The sequence below is a fragment of the Trypanosoma brucei genome, chromosome 9, assembly GCF_000002445.2.
Source record: "Trypanosoma brucei brucei TREU927 chromosome 9, whole genome shotgun sequence".
NCBI lineage: Eukaryota > Euglenozoa > Kinetoplastea > Trypanosomatida > Trypanosomatidae > Trypanosoma > Trypanosoma brucei.
This window is the reverse complement of record NC_007282.1, coordinates 402,448-421,897: the sequence shown is the minus strand read 5'-3', so window position 1 is coordinate 421,897 and position 19,450 is coordinate 402,448. Positions and strand designations below refer to the sequence as shown.

The 19,450-nt window shown below is 49.9% G+C and overlaps 8 protein-coding genes across 8 annotated transcripts, besides 3 other annotated features; 7 read left to right on the top strand and 1 right to left on the bottom strand.

The window, feature by feature from the left end:
• Positions 1 to 93: 93 nt before the first annotated feature.
• On the top strand, positions 94 to 741 carry Tb09.160.0730 (hypothetical protein, conserved; the record flags this gene model as incomplete). Its single annotated transcript, XM_798409.1, has 1 exon — positions 94 to 741. The coding sequence occupies one exon, from the start codon at positions 94 to 96 to the stop codon at positions 739 to 741; it is 648 nt and encodes a 215-aa protein (XP_803502.1).
• An 846-nt stretch (positions 742 to 1,587) lies between these two features.
• Positions 1,588 to 3,297, top strand: Tb09.160.0720 (hypothetical protein, conserved; the record flags this gene model as incomplete). Its single annotated transcript, XM_798408.1, has 1 exon — positions 1,588 to 3,297. One exon carries the CDS (start codon positions 1,588 to 1,590, stop codon positions 3,295 to 3,297), a length of 1,710 nt encoding a protein of 569 aa, XP_803501.1.
• Positions 2,872 to 2,981: a sequence feature (CT-rich).
• Positions 3,298 to 3,726: 429 nt separating the features above from the next.
• On the top strand, positions 3,727 to 4,110 carry Tb09.160.0710 (60S ribosomal protein L35, putative; the record flags this gene model as incomplete). Its single annotated transcript, XM_798407.1, has 1 exon — positions 3,727 to 4,110. The coding sequence occupies one exon, from the start codon at positions 3,727 to 3,729 to the stop codon at positions 4,108 to 4,110; it is 384 nt and encodes a 127-aa protein (XP_803500.1).
• A 294-nt stretch (positions 4,111 to 4,404) lies between these two features.
• On the top strand, positions 4,405 to 4,788 carry Tb09.160.0700 (60S ribosomal protein L35, putative; the record flags this gene model as incomplete). The annotated part of the gene is made up of 1 exon (XM_798378.1): positions 4,405 to 4,788. One exon carries the CDS (start codon positions 4,405 to 4,407, stop codon positions 4,786 to 4,788), a length of 384 nt encoding a protein of 127 aa, XP_803471.1.
• Positions 4,789 to 5,028: 240 nt separating this feature from the next.
• Positions 5,029 to 5,757, top strand: Tb09.160.0690 (hypothetical protein, conserved; the record flags this gene model as incomplete). Its single annotated transcript, XM_798377.1, has 1 exon — positions 5,029 to 5,757. One exon carries the CDS (start codon positions 5,029 to 5,031, stop codon positions 5,755 to 5,757), a length of 729 nt encoding a protein of 242 aa, XP_803470.1.
• Positions 5,758 to 6,087: 330 nt separating this feature from the next.
• Positions 6,088 to 7,971, top strand: Tb09.160.0680 (Sec1 family transport protein; the record flags this gene model as incomplete). The annotated part of the gene is made up of 1 exon (XM_798376.1): positions 6,088 to 7,971. The coding sequence occupies one exon, from the start codon at positions 6,088 to 6,090 to the stop codon at positions 7,969 to 7,971; it is 1,884 nt and encodes a 627-aa protein (XP_803469.1).
• A 1,444-nt stretch (positions 7,972 to 9,415) lies between these two features.
• Positions 9,416 to 9,445: a microsatellite.
• A 273-nt stretch (positions 9,446 to 9,718) lies between these two features.
• Positions 9,719 to 9,750: a sequence feature (AT_rich).
• A 202-nt stretch (positions 9,751 to 9,952) lies between these two features.
• Tb09.160.0670 (hypothetical protein, conserved) lies at positions 9,953 to 18,886 on the top strand (the record flags this gene model as incomplete). Its single annotated transcript, XM_798375.1, has 1 exon — positions 9,953 to 18,886. One exon carries the CDS (start codon positions 9,953 to 9,955, stop codon positions 18,884 to 18,886), a length of 8,934 nt encoding a protein of 2,977 aa, XP_803468.1.
• Positions 18,887 to 18,988: 102 nt separating this feature from the next.
• Tb09.160.0660 (hypothetical protein, unlikely) lies at positions 18,989 to 19,330 on the bottom strand (the record flags this gene model as incomplete). Its single annotated transcript, XM_798374.1, has 1 exon — positions 18,989 to 19,330. One exon carries the CDS (start codon positions 19,328 to 19,330, stop codon positions 18,989 to 18,991), a length of 342 nt encoding a protein of 113 aa, XP_803467.1.
• Positions 19,331 to 19,450: the final 120 nt, after the last annotated feature.

Sequence of the window (19,450 nt, the reverse complement as noted above, 5' to 3'; positions counted from 1 at the left end):
CTATTTTTTTTTTTTTAATTGTGGATTTGCAACTTTTTTCTTTTTACGATAGAGCCGAGCTCACGTGTTTGCCTTATTCCCGTGAGGGAAGCGATGCCTAACCCGTACACCGGAAATTATGAAGCAGCCCGCTTCGTGGAGTACTACGCCTCAGCTCAGATGCTGCGGGACTCTGTTCATCGGTTGCATACGGTTAGTATTCAGCGACACATGGACGCTCTGCGCCGTGCAGAGTCCGCCCACCAAAAACACACGTGTCCTGCAGCACCAATACGTTCAAGGCAGCAAATAGAAGAACACGCCAATAGGATGGTTTACCAGGAGATGCTTCGGCGGCAGAAAAACATGACGAAGTTAGCATGGGACGTATACAAACCAGTTCCCCCAAAACGTCTTAGCAGTGAAGAGCTCAGGTCACTGGTAAAGCGCATGTATGAACAACAAATGCAAAACATGACAGAGCGAAAGAAAGAAGCCCGGCAACGACAAGTGGTATTATCCGACGAGGTCCTCGCTGAAACAAGGCGCGGAAGGAGGATGTTAAGACAACGCGACATACATCGGTCACTTGAGTCGGGGTGGCGCACGCCGTCATCACGTGCGAAATACAACGATGGAAAGCTTCTCCTTGTTTCCGGTGGAAATGTTAAGTCTACAAGTAAAGAGCGGCCTCCGGATTTGGGGTATCTGGCGCGACTCGCGAAGCCCCTACGACCGACCGAAAGGGTTAACAAATGTTGAACCTCTCCTCAGCGTTCTTTTAGTTTAGTTCAGTTTTCCGCTGTACCATTTCTTTTGAAAGAGAGAGAGCAACTGCAGCGACCAAAAGCAAGGAGGGATGTGCCAGCGGAGCAAACATATTCTCTGTGATCAAGGTACTTTGCATACCGCTCCTTCTTGTTGGTCTCTTTTTGCTGCTCTGCCAGTAGGAGCACAGTGGCTTTGGGTGCGGGGGAAAGAAAAAAAAGAGATATATGACTGATTCACCCTTCTAATTGATGTTTAACGCATTTGGTACGTGCTTGTTGCGGTTGCTTTTGGTTGTCCCTTTTTTTTTTTGTTGTTGGCATGGGATTCATGTTGGCGTTAACATCCGTTTTCGCACGTTGACGACGCCAACCTAAGGTACATGCCTTTTTGGCGGACCTGCTTTTGCGTGAAAAGGTGTGGATGATGGTTGACACAACAAACGCCTCGTGCCGGTTCTTACCCGAAACTGTGTTTCCATTTCTTCTTATCATAATTTTGCAGAGGCTGCTACACAGAGAATGAATTTGACGCTAACAAAATACTTGTTAATGCTCCCCCTTTGTTATGTTTTCTCGCTGTTTGGGAAAGTGGGTCCAGCTCCTACACAAGTGCCAATAGGAAAAGCATTAAACCGTACAGACTGGCGTGCTTAGTTTGTGAGGACTGCGGCAAAGCCAGGTTTTCTGTTGTTGCATTTGTTTACAGAAAAACAGGCTCAGCGAACATCGGGCAGAAAGGGGAAGGGGAAAGTTGTGACGACCGCTGTAGCAGCAAGCAATTAGAGTCACCTTTGTCGAGGTGATTTGTTTCCCTTTTTATTTTGAGTGAAACTCGCTTATGGCTAAACGCACAGTCACAGCTCTTTGTACTATTCCCGAGGAGGATCCCGTGCCACTATTCGTTGGTAGAGAGGATGGCACGGTTGACTATTACAAACTGTCGGATATCACGCGTGGGGGAACACCTATCGTGACATTCTACGGCCATACTAAAACTGTCACTGCAATTGTGGCCCCGGCGTTGGATCAGGTGTTTACTTGTGCTATGGACGGCAACATTCGACAGTGGTCAGTTGACCCCGAGCAAGAGACACCACAACGGTGCTTAAAGTTAATTAAAATTGTTGTTCCTTTGCGCTGTCTTGCGATGTGCGGTGACCGCCTCTACGCTGGCGATGACAATGGATGCCTGCAAGTGATATCAGGGGAACGGCGTTCTGCGTTGCCGGGTCACAAAGATGTTCTTTCCTGCATCGCATGTGCCTCAGAGGAGGCACAGATTATTGTTACTGGTGGATACGATAATCAAATACGCGTGTGGGACGGCAGAACGGGGAAAACTGTTCGGGTGCTTATTGGCCACACTAATCACGTCAAGTGCCTGCGTGTTGTAGCGGAGGGGCAGCTACTCTTTTCCTTCAGCCGTGATCTCACAATGAAAATATGGCGGCTACCAGATCCTAGTGAGATGGATCAAAATGAGGCCTTGTACATATCAGGCATCCTGAATCGTCAAGCGACTGTATCCTTTAAAGAACCAGGTGCAGATGAAGATGAGAATGACCTTGAAAGCCAGGGAGAACTGGCGGAAGGTGCGTTGTCACATTCGGAGAACGTAGCTCCCCAAACTGACGGACTGGTAAGGAGCGGGTCGCTTAGTGTTTCTAACTCCCAGGCGGCTGAAGGTAATAAATCCTCGTTGAAGTCTGCTCTAAAGGGGCGACCTGAACCCCCTATCCAGAGGGTCGACGCTGTTGGTACCGTTGAAATTCCAATAACGCCACACACCGTGGCTGCCAGACGTGAGGAGGCTGCTTTTTGCTTCGTGGGCGCCTCGGAGGGATACGTTTTGGGTATAGATGTGCGCGCACTGTCAAAGACGGTGCTCCAATTTCTTTCGCGAAACTCGTCGTGCGTACGGATGGATACTCGTGAGATGCGTCAAACGCTCCTTATTGCCAAACGGGTGATTTTTCGTCGCTGTCGGAAGGCCGTTGCCCAAAAGAAGAAGGAGTTGGTGAAGGCTGCTAGGAAGGCACGGGCTGCGAAGAGGGCTGAAGAGAGAAAGGAGCGCGCTGCAGCGCGCGCCGCAGCTCGTGCGGAGCGGAAGGCCCGAGCCGCTGAGGAAGATGAGGAAGACGAAGAAGAAGATGAGATGGAGGAAGGGGACGATGAGTTTGCTGAGGAGGAGGAGGAGCTTGAAGATGAGGAGGAGCAGAGTGAAGAAGATGACCCTCTTGAACTTCTAGATGAACAGCAGAAGAAGGAACTATCTGAGTTTACCCAGGAGAGGGAGAAGGAGCGCAATGCTGAGCTGGCCGATTTACGTGAGGCAGTAGAGAAACGAAGTGAGGCTATGAAAAGCGTCTCAACCGCCACATATGACACGCCGCGTGATAAGTTTTTTCGGCTAAGCTTTACAAGCTACAAAGTCATTGGCGATGAACCGGTACTGGCTATGGCGATTGCGCCGGGCCCCGCCGCCTTTGCGGTTCAAATGGACCGCGTGATTCCTGTAGACATAACGCCAGGTATTACGTATCTGTAGGTTCATGTGTTTTTCTGTATATTTGCCCGCTCATCTACCACTTACCACTTCTATGTAAATGAAAAAAAATTGTTAGATCATGGAGCCACAAAGAGTGAGGAAGAAAAAGAAACTTAAAAAGGAACGGTGGGGTGCGTGGAAGGAGAGTACAGGTCTGGCACGTTATAAAGACAGTTGAGTTGTGGAGCAATTTATCATGTTTGATGTTCGTTTCACTGCGAGCCACTTTGTTCTCCTCACACCGTTGTTTCGTATTTACCACTACGCTAATTCGTTCACACTATCAGCACTTATATTAGGTATTTGGAGAACGATCCTACACTGTTCTTGTCTTCTGTACGCAGTGCTGTCAGTCTCTTCCCAATTTCAAACTGCGATGTCGCGTTTCTACTTCTCCGTAAAGGTTGTAGTGGAGTAGGTGCACAAACCATGTCGCACATCGTCAAAATCCGTGACCTGAAGGAAAAGGGGAAGGATGACCTGCTGAAGCAGCTTTCTGAATTCAAGAAGGAGTTGTCGCAACTTCGTGTCTCTCAGCAGATGAACGTTGGTGCTGCTCGTCTTGGTCGCATTCGCACCATTCGCAAAGGCATTGCCCGCATAATGACGGTGCTTAACAAGAACGAACGTGAAAACCTCCGCAAGTTTTATTCGGACAAGAAGCTGCGGTCGGCGAAGCCCAAAACACTTCGTGCAAAGCTGACACACCGGCGTCGCCTAGCACTGAAGGCCAACGAGAAGAACCGTAAGACCCGCCGCCAACTCCGCATGGCCCACAAATTCCCGAGGCGCATATACGCCGTGAAGGTTTGATGCGACATATTGTGACATACTGTTTAGTGTACGGTAGTCCGCGCAGCCGCTCTTCCTTTTCGTTTCTTTTATTTTTAAGTTCCCTTTAGTGATTGCTTCTGCCAATTTGCATACGTAACATCTCGATGTCCAGTGACGTCGCTGATTGCCCCCCATTCCCCTACCCGCGTCGGGCATTGTTACCTGTGCGTTTGATGTAGTGGCCGTGCTAGTTAATAATTCGCTCTTTTTGTCTCTCTATCTTGTTCTTTCTTTACATTGTTTTCGATTTGGTGTGGAGTAGGTGCACAAACCATGTCGCACATCGTCAAAATCCGTGACCTGAAGGAAAAGGGGAAGGATGACCTGCTGAAGCAGCTTTCTGAATTCAAGAAGGAGTTGTCGCAACTTCGTGTCTCTCAGCAGATGAACGTTGGTGCTGCTCGTCTTGGTCGCATTCGCACCATTCGCAAAGGCATTGCCCGCATAATGACGGTGCTTAACAAGAACGAACGTGAAAACCTCCGCAAGTTTTATTCGGACAAGAAGCTGCGGTCGGCGAAGCCCAAAACACTTCGTGCAAAGCTGACACACCGGCGTCGCCTAGCACTGAAGGCCAACGAGAAGAACCGTAAGACCCGCCGCCAACTCCGCATGGCCCACAAATTCCCGAGGCGCATATACGCCGTGAAGGTTTGATGCGACATATTGTGAGATACCGGTTCATTTATTTAACCTTTTCTTTTGGGTGTTCTTTAATGGCCCCTAACACGGTTATTTTCGCCTATTACCCCTTTTTTGTCTTGCGCTTTTGGTCTTCTCCGTGTGGCAACTGTGATTTTCCTCCATTTGCGCTCACCTATTTCCTTATTTATTTATTCCCTTTTTTCCACTGAGTGTTTTGCACGCTTTAGCGTCAAGGCTACAAAAGCGACATGCATGGGTCGGGGGTTCGTGATGGATTCACGCGGCGACAGCGTCACGTCTTCTCTTGCGGGACTACTACAGCTGCATGAGGAGCAAATCCGCGCATTGCAGGAGGAAGAGGCCGCTCTCAATGCCCGTGCTGCTCTGCTGGAGTATTTGGCGGACTGCTTGGAACGTGATGAGCTGCCTGAGGAGCTCCCGGAGCAGGAAATCACAGCTGTCTGTGAAGATCAGCAATGCGTGTATAAGCAAGACACAATGGTCTGTGAAACACCACCCAGTAATGCAATGACACAAGAAGGGTCACCCCCCATTGCGTCTCTAGAGGCATTGAGGGGTGAGAGGCAGTTGAATGCGACGCCATCACCTGTACGCCGTGAGTTGGAGGATTTTTTTTCTGTAAAGAAGCTAAAACGGCCCCGTCGTGTGGATCCACCATCGAGATCAGTTATGCAAAAAAGGGACCCCGAGAATAATTCTGCCACCGCGGTGGATATATTAGCCGCAATTCCACGTCTTGCTTGTTCGGAGCTCTCCGCAGACCCGTCTGACGATCAGTTAGTCGTCCCTCTAAGAAAACCGATTAATCGCATGCGAACCGCTCGGCAGCGTGCTCGGGATTATTTGGAGGATGCCACGCTCTATGGTGAGGATAATGAGCACAACGAGAGCGATGACGAGGGTGGCACGCAGTGCACACCCTCATCGTATTGGGATATTTCGTTTCCACAAAGCAAGTGATTTTGCTGCGGTGTGCGTGGAGAAGGATCGCAATGCGCTGTGCATTCTGTTGTTGTGGGGCCACACATTGTTTCCATGAGCTTCATGACTCATTGCCGTGTTAAATATATTCTCGCGGTTGCACTTCAACCAGTCTGTGCTTCACTTTGCTACCGTTGCACATGTTCTGCGACTTTTCCGTAGTCCCAACCACTTAGGACCTCGTTGCCCACTGCCATAGTCTGAGTGTAGGCTGCAGGCATGAGCGCCGTACTTATTTCCGGGAAGATATGGTAATTTCTCTTTTTTTCTTTTTCCACCTCGTTAGCTTGATTCTTGTTTTGCATAAAGATGCCACCGCAGCGGAAGATTTCACTGCGTCAGCGACAGAGAGATGTCATACAAGCAATGATTTCATCTGCTCTACCGCTTGGGCAGGGCGGTGTTCCAGCGCCTCAACCGATGACTGCAACTTACGGGCCAGCGGCGGTTGCCCCATGGCGTCTCCTCATTTACGATGACATCGGACGCGACATTATTGCCCCGCTGCTGAGGGTTGGGGACCTTCGGGAACTTGGCATTACGTTGTATATGCACATCAAATCTAAACGGGATCCAGTGCCTGGTGCTCCGGCCATCTACTTCTGTGCACCGACTGACGAAAACATAAACATAATGGCTAGTGATGCGGTGAAGGAATTTTATGAGTGGGTGTACATAAATTTCACTTCGCAGATTTCTCGAAGAAGCATGGAGCATCTGGCTGAGAGGCTAACTCGTGGTCAACTCCAGAACATTGAACATATTAGAGTTTTCGATCGCACGCTGAACTACGTGGCACTGGAGGATGACCTGTTTACCTTGATGCAGAAGGATTCCTTCGTTATACTAAACAGCCGCCACGCCAAGGATGAAGATGTGGAAGCTCACTTAAATGAAATAGTTATGGGCATCTTGCATGTCCTCTTGTCCCAGCAAGTGCTTCCAGTTATTGCACACAGCAGGACGGGGCCGGCGGAGGAGGTCGCTCGGCGTTTGTCTGTGTCTCTTAATGACTCTCTGAACGAGCGAACCCTAACACCTGCATCTGCCAATGTGCTTGGACGTCCACTACTTCTTATTGTCGACCGCTCCAGTGACCTTGCTACGGTTCTCCATCACCCATTCTCGTATCGGGGACTACTCGCGGAACTGGGAGACATGCACCTAAATAAAGTCACTGTGCTGGGGGATGACGGAGTTGAGACGTTTTTCGAAATAAACCCCGATCGAGATGATTTCTACCGCAATAACGCTCTTCTTGACTTTAGCGCAGTGGGTGGTAATATTGAGGCGGCGCTGAAACGGTACCGCGAAGAGCATGCTAACCTTTCGGAAAGCACATGTGATGTGGATGGTGATGTGGGCACGGACTCCATGTCGAAACTGCTTGCCAATGCTCCAAAACTTGGGGAGAAGAAGCGAATGTTGGATGCACACACAAAAATGGCGTACAGTCTTCTTCATCGCATTCGTCAAACCCACCTTGATCGCTTCCATGGGGTAGAACTGGGCATTATTCAACAGGAGGGGCTCGACCACGAGCAGTTTGAAAACCTATTGCTAACTGGTTGTGGGACCGCTGAGGATCGTCAGCGACTTTATCTGATTGCGTACCTTCTTGGCACGCAAGGAGAGCACGAAACAGTTCTGGAACAGTGTGCCCCAGCTTTCGAGGGCATGCCGTTTTCGGCACTTTCATACCTCAAACATTTACGTCAGTGGTCACTTGGAACCGCCAATCCCACTGGTGGTGAAGCAGACGGTGCCCATGGTTTTGCGTGGGGTTTGGCGCAAACACTGGCTAAGAATATTGTTAATTCACTTGGCGCGAACTCAAAGTCCCAGTTGCCACTAACGAAACTTGTGGACTCTCTTTTGCAGGATTCCTCAACCTCATCCGGTGTGGGCGTTGGTGGTTCCCGCGCAGCAGGCAGTAGCAATTTGCGGGCGGAACTTTTAGCAACAGTAGTAGGGTACGATCCACGCAGCAGGAAACAAGTTGACCTCAATGAAGCACATTTTTCACAGGCTATTGTTTTCACCATTGGCGGTGGTTGCGTGGCCGAGTACGACGATCTCAAGCAGTGGGAAGCCGCACATCCACGAAAGGCGGTTAGTTATGGCTGTACCGCAATGATGACGGGGAATGAAGCACTGCGCCAGCTCACTGTTCTTGGTGAAGGAATATCATAAGCACCGGCCCGGCCGTTTTGGTCTTTGTGCCATTTGGCGTTTTCCCACTTTCAGATACTATCCTAACGTGCTTTCTGTGGAATTGCCAAACTCCTTTAATCACTCTTTGTGTTTAGCGGGTCCCTTTCAGAGAACCGTGTTTGTGGTCTACTGGAATCCTCTCTGCATCAACGTTTTTTTTTTTAGTGCTTCGATCGGTGCCCAGCGTGGGCGAAACAGCCCCTCAAAGTCTCTTTTCAGCCGTATTTCGTACAGTTTAGATCATTACGGCACCGAAAAAAAAAGAATTTATTTGCGGATGTGATTGACATAAACAAGGCAGTTTTTTGGCGCAGTAGAAAAAAAAATAATTAAAACCACCACTGTACTTGCATGTTTGTAAAAAAAAAAGGTTTACCAAGGAAGTGCGAGTAGAGGGTTCCGCATAAGACATCCATTCCGTACCAAAATCGCTGATGTGGGCCATTTTATATTTGATTACCCACAATGTGCTGGCAAGCACCGCCCCTATTCATATGGAATATTTTGCTTATGGTGTAGAATTTGTTGTACTCCTCCTGTGTGTGTGCGTGCATCTGTATGTGGGGACGGGAGATAACTGACGCAGGGCAAGGTTTTTTGTTTGTTTGTTTTACCCGAAGGCGAAATCGGAAGGGGTACAACTTGCCGGCATTTAACAACGTGGATTGTCACTCGAGCTGCCAACCGCACCTAAAAATAAATAAAAAAACAAAAATATGAGAAGGTGGTGCATCATGAATTTGTGACGTGTCATGGAGGGCACCTCGGGGCAATGCCAACGTGTGCGGTTTAGTTACCGCATAATGTTCCTGTTGGGTATGCTTCCCGATTGCACCGTGGATGGTGCCATTTCCTTGTGTGTAATACGTTGCTGTGCCCGAAGTTGTATCTTTTTTTTTTAAAAAAAGAGGGAAGGGACAAATCATTTCGTTGGGGTTGCTCATGGCAATCTAAGTGCGTATTTGGTGTGCGCGGAATATTGTTGGAACCTCTAACCGGTTTTCGAGACCTTGTGAATACTGCGGTTGGGTGCGAAATGAGCGTAGGGATTCGCGGGATCCCACTGAATGAATGAATGTAAGCATGGACGTATGCTTACACTTTTGCTTGTTGCGTAATGGTTTCTCGACTCACCACAGTTATTTGTTTGGTTAGAGGAGTTGTATACGCATTTTGTTAGGGAGCGGTGGTGCAGGCTCTTCACCTAAACCGCACCGGTTCCACTTCATCTGTCCCATCATTTGAGATATAAGGTGATTATTGTGTTTATTTGTATGGTTCCGAACTCTTTTTTTTTTCCAAACCACTACACAGAATCTCGAATTTAGCTGGTTTGGAGCGAGTGCGGCAGTCTCACTACCTCAAAAGGTGGGACAACCCGGTCCTTCTCAATGTTGCAAAGCGGAAAGGGTACGAACGTATAATATATAAATAAATATATATATATATATATGTGGTTGTGGCGGGGGAAACCGCCTCCTCGTCGTTACCAACTGCCTTCTTATATTGCTTTGCCGCTCGCCACGCTTTTTTTTTATTATTGCTATTCTCTAACTGTGCTCTGTGTTATTCGTTTCGAAGATCTAGGGGCTGAACACACTGGTATTCGCGGTGCATTTTTTTAAAGGTGCGAGTGTGCAGTGTTTGCCTGTATTTTGTGTTCGACAAGACTGCGGGAGGTTGTCGTATCTGGTAGTGAGTAGGTGGAAGGGGAAGTGTACATCTCTAAATAAATAAAATATATATATATATATATTACACGTATACCAGCATCGGTTAGTAGTGTAACTAAGGGGGCAGTGGTGGTCGTCAACGAAAACAAACTGGTAGAAGTAAGTTTGTTTTTTTTTACTTAGGGATCGACATTTCATTTCGCTCCGTGCCGACCCTGTTGATTCGTCATCTTGTTTTTTTTTTGGGGGGGGTTATTGTTCCTTCAGTGCATTGTTTGCTTTCTGAAATGATTACGTCGCAACAAACCGGTGAACTCCCAGAGCAGACACAGGGTCGCTTCGTTCGCCACTGCCTTACGTCGGGGGAGGTGATCGATTTCCCCATTGCCGACATGATGAGCATTCCACTTGACCGCCTTTGCCAATTGGCTTGGCCGCTTCTTCAGTTCGGCCTTGATGCCTCTTTGGGCGCTAGGCCGCTCAAGGTGCCGTGCGTATCGCAGTCCGACAATGATGATATGCAGCTTGCCCGCGTCATATATGATACTGTGGCTGAAATAGTTAGAACAGTCCGCCCAGAGTTTTGCTGGGACCAGGTGACATGTCACTGGTTGCGTGCGTCCCTCTTTCAAAAGGCGCTGCAATCTATACGTGAAAGAGCTGCCGTGGTTCCACAAGAGCAATGCCTCGAAAATCCGACGCTACCATCCAGTCAGTTAGAGGTGCAAAGTTCGTCCGTATGTAATGAGCGTCGGGCGCCTGGCAGTGGGGAAGCAATGAACCAGAAGACACAACGTCGATTGTCGGAATCGGCCTTAATCTGTGTAGATGTTCCTCGTGGCGAAGCCATGGTAAGCCCTGAAAGACGAGGATTTGCCCCGTTAAATTGGGTGGTTCCATACCTTAAGGGGAGACAAGACGAGCGTTGGCTGCAGGGGAGGATTAGGGAGATGGTTGAGGTGGTGGCGTCCCCGCAGAACGATGGCCAAAAACAGCTCGTATCAACAGCTGCATCCCTGTCTGGGCAAGCGCTGCACCACAAAAGGAGCGCCGTGGCTTTTCTTGGCATTCTACGCGAGGTGCTCGACCGGTGGAATGAGTCATCCAAAACTCCTGGGGAGAATGATATATTTGGTTTCAACGTAGTGCTGCCAATCCTTCACATCACGCGCTTCACAAAGCTGGATGAGGCTGACACGGCGGATGTGGCGCATATATTGGAAAGAGTTCGGGGACCACCCCGTCCCTGTGGTTCCAATCGCGGCTCGTTGTCAACCGCGACTTTCGTGACCAAGTATGTACTCTCTCTTGAGGTGGGACCTCGTAACGAGTCGACTTCGGTGTCTCCCTCAAATACACAACTGGGTGAGGGACGCTTACCGGTGGGACTAGATGAGCCCTCGGCAATAAGGACTAGTGCAGCTGAAACTGAACTGCCGAAGGTACAAGCCGGATCGTTAGAACTTAACCCACCTGCTAGTGAGCTAGCGAAGACAACGGAAGTGTTTCTGGTGGCTCCCCTGGCGCGGAAGGTCACTGTACATGTCCGGAAAGCGTTAAATTGTGATGATGTGCAGATTGCACTAATTCCGCATGCATCCCTTGGGGGTGGGAGCACCGGCGATGATGCCGGTGAGACGCGTCGATCAACCAACGTAGTTTGGTTTGAGCCGGTTGAGGAGGCGACCCATGAACTTATTGGTGGTTGCAGTTGTGTCTTGAGGTACCGCAGGGGTTACGAAGGCGCTCGAGTTCCTATGTTGGAGGCGGAGGTGCGGCTGGAGATGTGTGTGGAAGTGAATGGTCGGTGGGCAGAGGAGTTTCGAGCCGCCTTAAGTTCTGCCCAGTTAGAAATCGCCACCCATCTCCTGCAGCAAATAAAGTGTCCACCCGTCGCAACAAACCTGAGGGAGGAATCGATCATGCTGTTCTCAAATGGTCTGCAACCTCGGGTGGAGACAAGGGAATTGCCACCGCTGCTGAAGGAAATAGCAAAAATGGATGACGGTGCTCTGCGAAGGCGAATTTCTTGCCGTCAGAGTGATGTGCGGGGCGTTCGTGCCGCGCTATGTATGATTGGAAGCATCATTGCTGAGCGGGAGCCGGATCAAGTAACATGGGGGTCATGGGTTTGGCAGGATGTTGTGAAGCGCGTTAGCCTTGCGAGCAGTGTGATTGGGGGGAATCCCGATGCCACCGACGTGGCTGCGTTTGCTTCCGAGCATGCATCATCCTGCAAGCTGTCAACAACGCAGATTGTGGAAGGAACCGTTGCTCTTCTTTCATCCACCGCTACTGTTGCTCAGCTGCGTGATTATCTGTCAACACAATCTGAGCGAGCGAGAACGTGCATAAGTGCCTTGCTTCTTTTGCTGCGCGCGGAGGAAAGCTTCGTTCCGCAGGATATGTTCCGCGTAGTGAGCCTCCTTCGCGACCTCATGATGTACGAAAGTGACCACTACCTGATGCGGTTCAGTGGTTGTGGAGAGGTTTTGACTGAACAGATTCGTGTTTTGGTACACCGATTGTTCACTGCCGTATTTGCCGCGCTTCAGCACGTAATGTCAATGCCTGAGGGAGAACAGCGGAGACTTGGGCCCCATCGGTTCCTGTGGGATACGGATAAATTTGGTCCGTTCGCGCTCATTAGTCTTTCGCTACTTGCAACGCCGTTGGATGAGAGGGATTTGGACTTTATCTGGGACAAAATTATTAGTCAGGTAGAGGGACTCCTCCCCAGTTTCACCGATTTTGCGCGCACTGCGTCGTTTAAGGTGGACGAAGTGGAGGAGAACAGTGTGATTGAGTCCGTGCGGGCCCTTATAGGGGATTGCGATGTCCATAGACATGGCGGACAAACAGGGGATAGGGTGCAATGTGACGGTGGGAATGACGGTGGTACCTTCGTTGGGCTCACCATGGTCGGCGCCAGCGAGCGTGGTTTGGGCGTCTGGGTTCCTTCTGGCCGGGAACCTGCTTGCAGCACTTCCACCCCGTTGTATTTTCCCAGCATTCAGCTTTTCTCCTTGTCGTCAACTACCGTTTCAATATCGTCTACTCTTCCTTCCTCGGTGCTTTCATCACCACGGCCGCCGCCGCTCGTTTCGTCGTCAAATGCTGCCTCTTCAATGCTCTACGCCGCAGATATTAACCTGACGGCGATGCCGTCAAAGGAGTTGATTGTTGCCCTCGCATCAGGACAGCACCCAGGTGTGACGAGTAACATTGTTGAAGGCGATCCACTGGGGTTTTATTTTGAACCACACAGCGGAAAACTTCGTCACGCAAACCGTGTGTTTTCTCTGCCGCCCCTTTCCCGTGGTGACAGGGTTACGTTTTGCTTCCCTTTTTCGCCCAAAACTTCCACGCGCGCGGTTTGTTTGCTTGTGAACGGCGTCTGCTTTGCCTCTTTCCCAGCGCCCCCACGTGCGCTGTACCTTCTTGTGGGCGTTACGGATTCACTATCTTTGGAAGGGAAAGCCGTTCGGATTTCGTTTAGGTCAGATGAGCTGAGTGTTCTTGGTTCGATTGATGCCACTGTCGCAGCCAGCTTGGTAGGAAAAGGGGATGCATCAATTTGTAGTGATTGCCTACCCACCCGCCACTTTATTTCTATGTTCGCGACTCTCGTTTTCGCCTATTTGATTTCTCTCTGTACTCGGCGATTTGCTCAGGCTCACCGGTCGGTAAGTGGAGTTAGTAGCCCTCCCACCTCCTCTTCGTTGCAAGTGAAGAATCGGACCGCTTCTGGCAGAAGGCACATCCACTCCGAGGAGGCATGGAGGGGGTTCATTGACGGTTGCTGTTGCAGGCTGCGTCAAAATGTGGAAAGCCTTATTGATTCTATCAAGCATCTCTCACTCCTTGATGATGTTAATGATGCTACTGAACGAGTGAAACGGAGCGCTGCCTCTTTTGTGTACCACCGCTTTCTCATGGACTACATCACCATTATGCGTACCGCAATTTACTGTTCTTCCCACCCAGCGGACATACTCAGTACGTTAACAAAGGTGGTCTGCTGTGAGGAGGCTGGTGAGCGCGCACGATGCGCAGCACTGACAACAATACACGTCGTGCTGCAGGAACCGGGCCGCAACTTCGACATCACCACGTACAATCCAATACCCTTGTGGGATTGCTGCTGCCAACTCTCTCGACAGGTTACTGCCCCTGTATACAAACCATTTTTCACAACAACGAGCGCGGCAACTGACCTCCGCGTTGTTTCAGGCGGTCGACATGTTAAATCACTGACAGCGGAGGAGTGCAGTTCCCGGGGTGTGCAGAACACCACCTCCTTCGCATCACAAGGTATACCTTTGGACGGTTCGTTGGGCGATGTTGTGTCGTTTTCCGTACGTGTTAGACGAGGTTTTGAGTTTGATTCTCTTGGTCGCCTTTACTACGTTGGCGTTGCTTGCCATGATTCGCTCCCCACAAGCACAGAACTTGAGCAACATCCTGGAACGCGGCAAGACATGAACCATGTTTACGCGATAACGGATTACTTTGCGGATGTCGAGGCACCATCTGCCCGTGTTGAATTATTTCGACACTCTAAGCACTGGATGCTGAAGAAAGATGGCATTATCTTTGGCTCAGGTGATATAATTACCGTTACAGTTGACACAAAGGCACGGTGCATATCTTTTGGGCGCAATGAGTTACCATTGGGAACTCTCTATACAAACATTCCATCTGCTGTGAAGGTTGTCTTTCCGTTTGTGGAGATGTATAATAAAGACGCCACTTCTTCGTGGATGTACATGCCCTGTGAAACGGGCATCCGTGCCCGACTTGTTATGCGGGCGATGCTCAGTTGCTGGGATTCTGTTCTAGTGCCGCTTCTTTCCCAAATGTTGAGACAGGACGAAATTGTGGCTCTTCAAGTTTTGGGTGCTGACGGGGATGAAATGTCGTTTACCTATACTGGACCGCCGCGTGGAGAGATTAAAGGGTCGTTCGATGTCCGCTTGGTGAGACAGAAGGGCTCTCTTGCCGAAATTGTTTTAGGAGAAGGTGGTAGTGGAAGCATCACGGTTCCTGCTGTAGCAATAGAACCAAATTATGAATCGGTGGTAAGTGGTGATCTTCCCCTGGGGTTACTTGCGAATGAGATTATGGGTGTCTTATCAAGGTCTATTAGTTTTACCACAGATGAGCACAACAATGAGATCGTTTACATCCACTCGACGAAAACGTTTATTTGCGCACTTCGACTTCTGTCAGAGTTAGACATGGGGGAGGTAACACTGTGGGACAAAGAGACGCAGCGGCTGTTGTTAAGCCAATTCATTCGCATACTGGCCATGCCGGATACTGTTCATCCTAACGGGTCGCAGATTTTGTTGGAGGCGTGGAACGAGTTGATGTTGTTACCGGACAACGACAAGCTCTGTATGACTATTTCCAACAAGAAAGATATTGATGATAATGTATATAGCGAGTGTGGCGAGGGTGGATCGGATGATGGCAATGCCCGTGCAGACGAGCATGCCGGTGAGGCGGAAAAAATCGTATACCTCCGCTGTCCGGTCTGTGATGAGGAATGGGGCCACTGTGCGGGCGAGGGCCACGCCGCCCCGTACAGTCTTTGTGTAACCCTTCACCATGTAATGCAGCGACTCGGTCTTCCCTCTCCCTTTGTTGGCTTCGCCTGTGAGTGGCTCCTGGTTGAGGAGGGCGTCTGTGTAACTTTGCGTGTCACCGCGGGAAATGAGGTTGAAGGCGAAGGAGCTGATACCCATGGACCCTTTTCTTTTAGCGGGAAGTACGTTTCAAGTCACCATTTGCGTGGGCGTTGCGTGTACAAGTGTATGGAAAGACCAAACAATGTTAACAGGGCGGAGGAAGAGTGGACGTGCGCAGTGTGCACGTTCATTAACCTTTCAGACTCTACACGCTGCGCAATGTGCACCACAGCACGCCCAGGAGCCACGTGGACATGCATGTTGTGCAGCTACGCCTTTAATTCAAATCACAACAAAGTATGTACGACGTGTGGCAACATGCGCTTGTGTTTGGGTTCTACTGATGCATCAACAGTTAGCGACAACAAGCAAGCGTTTTGCACTCAGTGCGGGAAAATGCGTGAGTACATTTCTTTCATTCAGTTTGAGTCACGGTACTTATGCGAACAGTGCCAGAAGGAGACTTTGTGGTTACCCGAGGAGAAGCATGTTGGTGTGGCAGAGGCGAAACTCGTTGGCGCTGGAGATAGGATGAGCTGGTTTGTTTCTTTTGGAAGTGAAAAACAGTCGTACACCGACATGAAGAGCACTGCGTACTCATTTCGTAAGATGCTGGATGCTGTGTTGGCCGTGTCACCGCAGGCCGGTGATCTTACCCGCTACGTCCCCCCCCTCATGCACTCCTCTGACGACGACGGTCAATTTGAAAGCGGTTGCCTGTCGTTGAAGGTAAACCCAATACAAGAGCAAAAACAGGATGGGCGGGGTTATCGTGCAGTCATTCCCGCGATTATTTACTTCTGCAGTCGTATCGTCTGCAGTTGGGGACCGAATCTTGCACCAAAGGGGTTGGCGAAGTTTAGTGTTCTGTGCCGCCTCCGCGTGATTGAGGATACCTGGCTTACACAGCTGAGAAAAGTTACCACCGATGCCGCTCAAAGTATATTTACTTCCTGTTTGCAAATTCTGCTTTCCGGCAAAAGGAGTGAGCAGATGGTGTGGTCGCTGTCCTCCATAGCCCGCGTGCTGATGAATTGCAACACACCATTCCAGAAGCAACGCCACTACCTGTTGTATGCCTTGTCGCTCAACGCCGTTCGAGGGGGTGGTGACCGTACGTTCCGTGAAGTATGCTACGCCGCCCTTAACCTGTTGTTAGAGGAGGCATCTGGGCAGAAACTTAATGTGCAGTGCCTGCGGGAGGTAATCACCATGGTTCCTGTGGTTGCCAATCAACAGCAGCTTATGGTGCACGCCTCCTTACGAGGCGTTAACGCATCCATTAGTGCAGATGTAACACTTACAAGTTGGCTAATCGAGGTCGGAGAGCGGATGGAAAGGAGTCAACGTCTTCCTGCTCTATTCGATGAGCCGTCACCTGACACATTCCCGTACGTTGTGGAGCTTCCTGACACGAGGATGGGGAGTGGTGGCGAGCTAATAGTAGGACAAGTACGAGGAAGTGTGGGGGTGCTTGGTAACAAGGGTGGGCGTTACTATTATGAAGTGGTACTACCACCAAACTTTGACGAGCGCGGCAAAACAATCGTTATGGGGTGGGGTACAATACAACATGAAGTGGTCAGCAGTGGACAGCATGTTGGAAGCGACATCCATTCGTGGGGGTTTAATTGCCAAGACCGGCTGCGCATAATGACTGGTGAACAGGCTTTAGTAACACCACGACCAATTGTTGGCGGTGATATTATTGGTACACTTTTGGATCTTGATACTATGATGATGTGCTGGAGTGTCAACGGGGAAGAACTCACATGGATCGCTGTGTCGACTCAAGGGAAAGGAGAGGCCATTTACCCCTATGTCAGTGCAGCCATGGATCCACACGGTGTTTTGGTGCGACTCAGCTACACGCAGTTTAAGCCAGAAGGCTACAAAGACTTCAGCCCAGGATGTGGCGAAGAGGGAGGAAGGCTAGAAAGTTCCGTAAAACCTCAATGCTTTGACTTTTACGTGCAGCTCTGTGATTTGGTGAACGATGTTGTGAACTGTGGGTTTACGGTGGATTCTTTGGCAGAGACCGACACATGGATGGAGGGTGGGCGTGAGGCGCTACGTAATTATCCTCTTTTGTCTTCCGAAGTTGGCGGCGGGTCACTGTACAAGTTGAAGCCTTACTTGCAACACCTACGTTCCATCAACTCACTAGCTGTAAGTGTGGCGAAAAGTCACAACATATTTCGTAACTCACAGTTTCTAATGAGAAACTATGAAAAAGTACGTCGCCTCCTATTTTTTGCTGCGCGGTGGGCTATCGTAGAGCGACAGATCGACCGTCGGTTGCTCCGCAACAACGTCAAGCGGCATCGGCATGTTTTGATTGATCTTAAGGAGGCTAAAGGCGTGCTAGAGCATGGTGAGACTCTTGACTTCATTACTCTGTTCGATAAGAGCGTCACCGGCCAATTATTTCATCAGACGCATGATGCCGATATTTACCGTGACGCTGTCATGTTTACTACCCGCCTTTCTGGCGAGGTGGCGGACGATGCGGGTGGTGTAACGCGTTCTGTAGTTTCGATGATGTGCGATGAATTGCAGTACCGTGAGGACGAAGGTGGGCGTCGTATGGAACCACTGCTTCCATTCTTCAAACTATCAAGCCACAGCACTATGGTGACTCTGGTGCCAAACATCGATTTCTACAGGAGTAATCCCAACCACCGACAGCTGTTCCTGCAATTTTTTACATGGTTTGGGAAGCTAATTGGAAACATCACATTGAGTGGCTACGTGATGCTTTCAATAACGCTGCCGCGTCTCGTGTGGATGTTCCTTACCTTTGACGAGGTTACTGTAAAAGACTACTACGCCGACATTGATGACAGCGTGCGCGGAGCTCTTGAAGACGATGATTTTCTTCTCAATGACGAGTTTTATTATTCTATACCTGTGATTGAATGGGGGCTGGTTTGTGCTGCCTCTGATACTGTGGGGGCGCTGCGCTCCAAACGATCTTTAGCACCTGCATTCCCGAAAGGGTGTTTCTCGGAAGGTGCCGTTGTTACTTCGCAGGGTTTGTGCAAGAGCATCGAAGTTGAAAGGCGCCGCACGGAGGTAGGGCGAGCGTTGGTCCACCAGTACGACGAGTTGTTATCTGCCATGCGACTGGGTGTTACCTCTGTTGTTCCTTCTCACTCTCTCCAACTAATTCGCTGGGACGACCTGCAGCAGCGGGTCTGTGGTTCACCATGCGCAACAGCCGAGGATGTGATGTCGTCGCTAGATGTTTCTTTGTTAACTAAAGCTGTTTGTGATATGCTCGTTGAAGTGGTGCGTGGCATGAGCAACAGGCAGCGTGCAATGTTTTTGCTGTTCTGCAGTGGGCAGCGCCGTGTTCCATTGCCTGAAAAAGTGCAGGTATCGTGTGGGGATGACCCCGCTGCCGTTCCAACGGCCCACACGTGTTCACCCATCTCGCTGCTGTTGCAGCCATACAGTTCCGCGGCCACTATGCGGGAGAAGTTGGAGGTGTCACTCCACCATATGTATGAGTTTGGGTTCGTTTAGGACTGGGACGCCGCCTCATTTCCATTTTATGTCTTTCTTCTGTAGCATTGTCGTGATCGTTGCCTCACTTTTCTTTTCCCACTAGAGGTTTTGACGGGGACCCTAGATCGGAGGAAGGAAGCGAAATGTTGGTTGCCGATTCTCTTTTTTATTTTCTTTGTTTATAGTAAACTCACAAACTCCGTCGTGTGTGTCTACACCTGAGGGTGCCTGGGGGCCCACCGCAAGGCGATATGTGTCTCTCAGGGCGCAAAATATGTTTTCTGTTGCTGTGGCATATGTGGTGCCCCTTCCGTGATGTGTGTCACGATTGATTCGCACTCTTCCCCACTCCCACCTCTCTCCTGTCAGTGCGGGATGCGTGGCCGTCGGAGCGGGTACATCACGTCCTTCCTCACCGTTACGTATACTGAGGACCGTTTTCACTTGTTTTTTGTTTTCCATGCCCCGTTCTTTTGTTCCTTTTTAGGAGTTGTTATCTCGGAGACTGTTTTACACAAGCGCAAGTGTGCGTGGACCTAATTCTTTTTTGTTTTAGCGTTTTTTTGTTGTCTACCACACCTT